Source organism: Gekko japonicus, unplaced genomic scaffold, assembly GCF_001447785.1.
Source record: "Gekko japonicus isolate JY-2015 unplaced genomic scaffold, Gekko_japonicus_V1.1 scaffold581, whole genome shotgun sequence".
NCBI classification, from domain to species: Eukaryota; Metazoa; Chordata; class Lepidosauria; order Squamata; family Gekkonidae; genus Gekko; species Gekko japonicus.
The window spans coordinates 939,392-948,480 of record NW_015172570.1 but is presented as its reverse complement, the minus strand read 5'-3'; the positions used below and the strand labels follow the sequence as shown (position 1 = coordinate 948,480).

Sequence of the window (9,089 nt, the reverse complement as noted above, 5' to 3'; positions counted from 1 at the left end):
ACTATTTGTGTCAGAACAAAGGGGACAAGGCCTAGCTTTAACAAGCAGCATGGCGCAAGCACTTTTTTATGAGATGGGTCTTTATTCTTTCTATACAGTGTCTTGAATTGAGTCTAAGAATGTTTTGTCACTGCAAAATGTTATCAATCAACTTTTATTGTTTTAACTTATTGTGTATATTTACTGTTGTAACCCACTCTGAGCCCTGCTGTGCAGGGAAGGGCGGGCTAGAAATTCAGTTAAATAAAATACATTTTTAGGAGGAATATGATGCACAGGAATATAAATAACAAAGGTGAGAAAAATTGTCACTTCTGTGGGAAGCAAGGCCACATTAAGAGAGAACTGTTCTACTGCTAATCAGAAGAAAGCCTTTAAATGGCAAAGAATCTCAGATCAAACTTAAGCAGCCAATAAAGAAATATATTATCACTAGGAGACACAAAAAGTCATATATGGTATATAGACAGTGACTGCATGGCCCATATGTGTCCTCATAATTTTTTTTGGAAACATTAGATCATTAAAAGCAAGAAGTATTAAGGGTTGTAGATGGATGCTCAGTAACGGTTGAAGGCGTCAGCTCCAGGACAACAAATCGCAAGCTCCCAAATGGTGAAACCTGAGAGGTGTTCATTACAAACTGTCTTTATGTTCCAAAGCTAGTGAATAATCTTATCTCTGTAAGAGCACTGACAAAGAAAGGAATCTACACCAAGGCTGTGATCAGACGTGAAGTTTAATCCATTGCTGTTGCTGTTCTTTTATGGATTTAAAATACACAATCATACAGTAACATCTGTCTGCCGTGCCCCAGTTGTCTGTGTCCCGTCCCGTCCCCCTTTACTGCATGTTTACTGGATACCTATGAAAGTCCGGTTTTTGAGCTGAGCTGGTTTCAAACTGGATTTCCTGTTGTCTGATCACTCTGTTGCACACCCAAGCTGTCAAGCAGGCCTGACTGGCCTCTTGTTTTTCAGCCACCATTTTTTTTACTAGTTAGCAAAGTGCGCTCAACTGCAAATTTGCACCTCTCTCTCTCTCCCCCTTTCCCACAGGGGCTGCTTTAAACTTTGTTTTCTTCATAAACACTTTCAAATAATAACTCCCCTGTACTTCAGCTTTTTCCTGTACTTTGGGGAAGGGGTAAATTGAAAAGTTTAGAGAAGAAGACTACATGTCCCAGCAGGCTGATCAGCACTTGTGTGCATGCCCAGAGGACAGACTTAAAAAATGGTCAACTGTCCCATGAACTACATATCCCATGAGGCATAGCAGTGCTTGTGGGCATGCTCAAGGAAGAAACTATTTTTAAAAATGGCCAACAGCGGCACTCCTTGGCTGCCAGGTCTGATATGGGTCTGATCATTCAAGAATGGGATAAAAGCACTTTGAAGAGTGCCTAAAAGGGTGAGTCTGATCAGTATTCTCTGTTCCAAAACACTCTGGATCAGTTAGGCAGGGCAACATTGGGTTAAAATGCATGTCTGATCACACACCAACAGAGAAAAATGAAGCACAGCAAATAGAAACGGTGCATCTGAGCATGATGGACAACACACATGATGCACCTTCAGAACCCAAAGAACCAGAAGGGGCCTTTGAACCAAGTGTCAGACGATCAACCAGATCAAATAAAGGAGTACCACCAAGAAGGTAGCAGCACACAGTTCAGCACATGAGCTGTTCAAGGAAACTGGGTAGCAGGGAAGATCTGAAAGCTGATAAGTCGTAACAGTGTCCACTATCTGAACAAGAGCTGGCCTCAGGGAATGTTGTACCAGCAAAGCCCCAAGCTCCAGGGCCAGCCTCATTGGGCCTGCAGCACAGCGCTCTTATTCCCTTCCCTGGTGCCTTTTGAAGTGCTGAAACAGCTGGAATGTGTGGCCATTTTGGTACTTAAAAATGCAGAAGAGTGGGGAACAAGAGTGCCTCAGCCCACTGCGCAGCGGTTGCTCCACCCTTTCTATTGGCTTGAGTTGGCCCTGATCTTGGCAAGAGTCAGTTCTCTGCTCCAAAACAGGATCATTAGATGGGATGCCTGGGTTTGCTAGATGTGAATTCTATCTTGTGGTCGAGGTTGCTGCTCAACTCACCACCACCTTGGGGCCACAGGGGTAATTATGCGTGTTCACAGGATACTCAAATCAGGGGACTCATGGCTCCCCATCTCTGCTGGTTCCCTAGATACAGCTTCTTCTAGAATTGTATGCTTGGGGTTTCCCTCTGAAGGTCCCATTTGGACCTTGAATATGGTATGGGTACAGGAATATCCTCCAAGACGGAGGTCCTGTCCACTGTCATACTTGGCCAAGGCATGTCCTGAGACAGACTAGTTGTTTTGCCTGAAATTGTCATTATCTACTCAAGTAGTATTCCGAAAACATTATTGTCAAACTAATGCAATCCAGTATTTTTTGTGATGTTCTGTCTTTTTTCAGATCTGATTTGGATTTTGTTTAACTCTGAATTGTATGGAATGGTGAAGTGCTATGGATTCACCTGATAAGAGGAATAGTTGATCTGTTTCTGTCATTTCCTGGTTGCATTGCCACTTTAAAATGTTCTGCAGTATGGTCTTTTTACCCATTATAGTTTAAACAGCTGAGATTACAAAGACAGGAAGCAAGCAATCAGGACATGTTGTGTTAAAAGGCCAATTGAAGTAATGGGAGAAGAGAACATGAGTTCATAATCCATTTTTGTTTTCAGTTCTGCTAAAAGAAATACCTCAGTGGAACAGCAAAGGTCTTGCATGTAAAAGACCCCAGGTCAGGAGAAAATAGGTTAGTCCCACTGCAACAAATCAACATTTACTCCCAAGTAAACATATTTAGGCTCTTCTTGTGTGGGATTTGAATGGGGATATAGCACCATATTAATTATAGTGACGAATCATTACTATAAATCTTCCTCCGGTTTGTTGCAGAAGAATAATCCTTCAACTGCACAACACACTCCCCTTGTGGATAGTCCTTCAGAGTTAACTTCTGAACTAGATTCTACAAAAGGGCAATACAAGGCAACTGCATCCTCAGTAACAGGAACTGCATATAATGACTTATGATTCCAATAAAAAAGTTTCCAGTTAAAAAGTTCAGATATGAATCATGGAGGATGACTGAAAGATCTTTTGTTTCGAGGCCGAGTTCCTTGTTTGCTGTTGGATATATAGTAAAGAAGTCTTTTAAAAGCACAATAGGTTACTGTGTTCCAGATCAAATTGTGTTAAATTAATAGACCTGAAAGGCACCCACTACTGATACACATTCTTTGCCAAGAGAAACCTGACATTCGTATGTGTTGCACATGAAAAGTGATTTCTCCCCCCCAAAAAAATTATTTTGATCTTTTAAAATTATACAGCACAGAATATTACTACATAATTACATAATCAATAACCATAGGATCACATAACAGAATATCATGCGATGGGAAAAACAATAATCATGAAAACACAGGAGGGCAGTCCACAAATGTTCTTCATACATCAACCAAGTTTTCAACCAATTAATCTATTGCATGTTTAAGTCTGAACATTACCCAAACTTCAATATGACTGCCTCTGTGATGTCCTCCTTATTGGGGAGGACTAGTTTCACTTTAAAAGTGTTCTGTATTTTGTTTAACTGGGTAGAATCTGCTGCCACCAGGAAATTTTAAGGATTTCCAAACCTTTATGCTTTTACTTTTGCTTACTGGTTTGGTAGACCGAGTTCAAGGCTCACGAGGAACTATGTGGTCCTGGGAAGTATGTCATTCAGAGCTGGTATAAACTTTGATAAAAGAGGATTTATTGAAATAAATACTAAATAAGAGGGTGGTACAATGTAACTAGTAATGTGTAAATGATGAACAATTGCTTTGGTATCACACCCAATCTTTTCCCTCACTGACAGGGATCTTTTCATGTAATTTTGTAACACTTGTTTATCTCAATGCCATATGTGTTCACTGTTTCTCTCCCGTTTGTTATGACACTCAGACTTTCCTTTAACTGTCGGTCACTTAAACTTTACTGTTTTCTATACATTCAACTTTCAGCTTTCTCTCTCTGTCTCACTGAACAACCGCAGCTGTCAGCTTATAACTGCTTCAACACAGAACTGCTTGTCTAACTAAACTCATCAACTGTCACTTGTAACCAGGGGTCATTTCGTAGAAAAAGAGCTAGGGGAACTCATTAGCATAACTCATTAGCATATGCCACACCCCCTGACATCAGGGGCCTGGCGGTGGACCTGCAAGGCCGGCGGAAGTGCGAGGAAGCCCCGCCAAGGCCCTCCCTGGCCCCAGGCAGGCAGGGGTGGGGAGAGGCGGGGAGGAAGCAACTTACCCTCCCTCTTCTCCTGCCTCCTCCTGGCTGAATGAGGGCTGGAAGCGGGGCGGCCAGAAGCAGGGGGTGGGGCTTCATCGTGTGCCCCGCCCCCTTGCACCTCACCCGGGGGAACTGCATTCTCCCGCGTTCCCCCCCAAAATGACCTCTGCTTGTAACTGAAACTACTTGACTGACTCACATACTCATCCAACCAGATTCACTTCCAAAACCCCTCCCCCTCTCTGTCAACTACCAATCATACCATACTTGCCTCTCTCAACCATTCTAGTCTATCTACCACAGCCATGCAACCAAACTTTTAAAGAGACACACACACAAAAAAACAAGGAACTGTTACAGCCTCTTTGAAAGTATTTGAAGAAGTAGGAGATAATTTTAATAACTCTTTTCATTTCAACTCATTTTCTGTCCATTGACCTTAAAAAGCTGCATCAAAGTGTTACATGACTCCATTAAAACAAAAAATATGCTACTCTTCTTGTACAAATCCATAAACACTAACTTTGTGCACTCTTTACTCCTATCTGATGGATTTGGCACCCAGAGGCCCGTTACCCTCTCAATCATGCCCTATTTTCCCATTCCAATACATGCAGTCATCATTATTTTAAATAAATTAATTGTAAATACACATGCATCTGCTCCCCATCTGTTTTAGATCGAGTTATGGGCATGCATATATCTGTAAGGTATTGTGCAGATGGAGGGTGGGTGGGTAATGTTTTGCCCCAGAAACATTACCTCAATAGATGCTGATTAATATTGCACAGGATCTGATGGCAGACTAAGGCAGCGGCAGGGAGGGGAATGTGGTGTAAAATATCCAGCAGATGGCCCAAAACAATGTTATCTATACATAAAAATGGGGGAAAGGGGGAAGATCCAATAACAAGATAGGTGCAGCACCTGCACCTAGAAGATTTCCTCATTTTTCATCCTCCCCTATCCCCATCTAGTTCTTCCTTACATTATGATTCAAGTTGCACATGCTCTGGAGCATAACTAACTTGCATTGGGCAGGGACAGACTTTCCATTCTCTTATATGACTCAATACACTGCCTGCACATGCGTCCAAGGGCATACATAGGAAGGGGTAAAGGAAAAATTAGGGCTCAGTTGAGAATGGTTCCCCCCATGTGTGATCTGTGGATTTCTTTCTTTCTTTAATTTATTTATTTATGGACCCAAATTCGGAAATAGATGCATGAAAGTTATAGGTCTAAACTCTTAAACTGGCAGGCAATAAAAACTGGGGTTTAGCCTGTGCTTTTCATCATCTCCTGACAATGCTCCCTCTAAGCTGTGGAGTCTTGTGAGCAAAAATTCTACTTTGTGAGCTGCTGAAATTAAAGTTGTGAGTTAATGATTTGGCTACTGCATAAATTAGTTTGCTCTGGAGCCATCCTTCCTAAGCTAAGACAAAAATGTGTGAGCCGGAGGCTAAAAAACTGTGAGCTAGCTCACACTAACTCAGCCTAGAGGGAACACTTTTGTGTGTGTGCGTGTGTGTACACGCACGCAGGTGCTGTCAAGTTGCTTCTGACCTATGAAGACCCTGTTGAGAGCCAGTTTGGTGTAGTGGTTAAGTGTGCGGACTCTAATCTGGGAGAACTGGGTTTGATTCCCCACTCCTCCATTTGCACTTGCTGATGTGACCTTGGGTCAGTCACAAGCTTTGGCACAGCTGTTCCTGAAAGAGCAGTTTTTGTCAGAGCTCTCTCAGCCCCACCTACCTCACAGGGTGTCTGTTGTGGGGAGGGGAAGGGAAAGGAGTTTCTAAGCCGCTCTGAGACTCCAAGTGAAGGGCGGGGTATAAATCCAATCTCTTCTCTTCTGTGAAAAATGTCCTCCAAACTGTCCTATCATATCAGTAACAGCTTTGCTTAGATCTTGCAAACTGAGGGCTGTGAGTTTATTTATAGAATCAATCCATCTCACAATGGGTATTCCTCTTTTCCTGATGCCTTCAACTTTTCCTAGCACTGTTGTTTTTCCCAGTGACCAAAGCATGATAGCTTCAGTTTAGTCAATTTAGCTTCTGGGGAGAGTTCATCCTTCATTTGATCTAGAATCCAGTTTGTAGGGATCAAAAATCACCTTTGAACATATTTTTACAATCCACCTAATGTTTTATTTGCATTGCCTCTCAGAATCTGCCTGTAGTTATTGCTGAATGCTTTAAAGCAGGGCTTTTTTTGTAGAAAAAGCCCAGCAGGAACTCATTAGCATAATAGGGCACACCCATTAGCAGGAACACATTAGCATATTAGGCCACATCCCCACGCCTTCCCTTGGCTTGCCTGGGAGTTGCCGGGGAGTGGGTGTGTATCGCTCTCCAGGCCTTCCCTCTGTAGCCACGCACGCAGAGGTCTTGGCTGTAGTGGGCGTATCCAACTCTGAAGCCAGGCGGAACTCCATTCCTGTGCGTTCCTGCCCAAAAATAGCCCCGCTTTAAAGAGCTACGACAGAGTGGTCCCAAATGGAAAATATCAGGCTTGATGTATGTTTTTCAACTGGGTTTTACGCTGAAAGATCTACTCAGGATAAACTGGGGGAAAAGTAAATATAGTTTTTCACAGGATTTATTTTTCTTCCACGTATTTTAGCAAATATGGGAAGTTAAACAGGGTTGGTTCTTGGATGGGAGACCACCAAGGAGGGCTATGAAGAGGAAGGCCATGGTAAACCACCTCTGTATCTTGCTTGCCTTGAAAGCCCCTTACAGGCCTCTTACTGGAGCCAACCTAAGTTAATTGCAACATGACAGCACTTATGTAAATATCTTGTGTTGAAATGGCTAAGTTCTCTGTTGCCAGAGGGGTGTTCTTGTTTGCTGCTGGATGCAGCTCAACGTTTGGTGTTCCTGGTATATTATCTGCAGGGATTAGATGGGAAGCTACTTCTTGATTATTTTTTGTAACCTCCTGATCTGATTGAAAGTACAGGCAGCTTGATGTTTTTTTAATATTCTCGATGTCCAGGGTTGGTTTCCATAGGATTCTTAAATAGTTTCAGCGCAAACAGATCATTGTGCCCTTCTGTTAATTAAATTAACTCTGACTTTATTTCAAACTAGCAGTAAAGCTCGTTGTGAAAGCAATACAACAAACTCTAGAAAGATGTGATGTGTAACGAGAGCATAGGCTGGAAGCAGGTTAAGTACATATTAGGCGTATGTACTAGAAAGACACAAATGTGGAAATAAAGTCTCACATACCTTATGTTACACAATACCTGGTGTCCAAGGTCACACAATGTGGGCCAGAAAATGCAGCACACAGGTCTCCATTGAGACATTTCTACAATTAGGCACCCTCAATTGTTCCCTCTAAGCTGTGGAGTCTTGTGAGCAAAAAATCTGCTTCTTGGCTAACCATCAATGTACCATTATCTGCCCCTGTGACTGCAGCTGACTTCTGCCCTCCCTCCCTCCTGGAGATCAGTTGTAATTCTGAGTAATCTCCAGCCCTCACCTGGAGATTGGCAACAATGGTTCCCCATGAGGGACTGAGTGGTTTGGAGGGTGGAGTCTATGGCATTGTACCTGTCTGAGGTCCCACCCCTCCTCAAACCTCACCCTCTCCAGGCTCCAACCATTAAATCGCCAGGAATTTCCTAATCTGGAGTTGGCAACACTATCTCCTTCCCAGCCAAGCATCAACTTGCCATTATCTGCCCCTCTGATTTCAGTTTTCCATCTCCTCCCCCTCCCTCCTGGAGATCAGTTGTAATCCTGAGTGATATACAGCCCTCACCTGGAGATTGGCAACAGTGGTTCCTCAGGAGGGACTGGCTGGTTGGGAGGGTGGAGTCTATGGCATTGTACCTAAAGTCCCACCCCCTCCTCAAACCTCACCCTCTCCAAGCTCCATTTCTCAAATATCCAGGAATTTCCCACCTGGAGTTGGCAACCCTATCTCCTTCCCAACCAATTACCCAACCTACCTTTATTTTCTCCCTCTCTTCAGCTTCCCATCTCCCCCCCACACCTGCAGCCTCCAATGTGCTCTGAAGCCCTGACTGTCTCGTCACATTGGCTCATGGGGGGGGGGGGCATCTCAGCAGTGTAAAAGGACACAGAGTTCTCCATTTTCTCCAGAGGAATTAATCTCTGCCATCTGGAAAGCAGTTGTAATTCTGAGTGATCTCCAGCCCTCACCTGGAGATTGGCAACAAAGGTTTCCCAGGAGAAAAATTGGTCTTTCTTTGTAATGGGGACCAAAGCAGCTTACATCATTCTCCTCTCCCACTAGTCTCTGGCTCTTTGCTCTAGCCTCTCTCTCCCTGGCCCAAGAGAGCAGGGAAACTTCCATTCATTCCCCAGTCCAGCCTACTGTGGAGTGGCTAAATTTCTGCTGCCTCCCAGGGTTCCCCCACGTCTCTGGCTTGTGGCCTGGACAGTCTGGTCAGCACAGGCAGCAGGAGCCTTTCCTAACCTCCTGTAGGACGAAGACGGCCTCCTCCCTGGATGGGCTGCAGTCTATATTGATGCCACCTCGCACATTGGGACAGTCTCTGTTTTCCCGCCCTTTTCTGCCTTGAAGCAGCTGGGAACTGTAGTCCAGCATGGTGGTAGGCTCTTTGGCCCCTTGAGTGTGGCTCTTCCGCCGTAGGCGCTGACGGCCTATTCCCTCCATTGTTCTCTATGGAGAACAATGGAGGGGATGGGGCAACCTGTTTGGGGGCCTGTAGAATTGGACCCCCTGGTTCAATGTTCCTGAAACATGGAGGGTATCTTGGGGAGAGGCT

The 9,089-nt window shown here is 44.0% G+C and overlaps 1 protein-coding gene across 1 annotated transcript in view; it reads left to right on the top strand.

The window, feature by feature from the left end:
* Positions 1-1,483: 1,483 nt before the first annotated feature.
* RASGRP1 (RAS guanyl releasing protein 1) overlaps positions 1,484-9,089 on the top strand; it is a 97,283-nt gene continuing 89,677 nt past the window's right edge. Inside the window, exon 1 of the mRNA XM_015421353.1 lies at positions 1,484-1,656. Coding sequence (XP_015276839.1) covers positions 1,484-1,656 — 173 coding nt within the window. The remainder of the gene's footprint in view (positions 1,657-9,089) is intronic.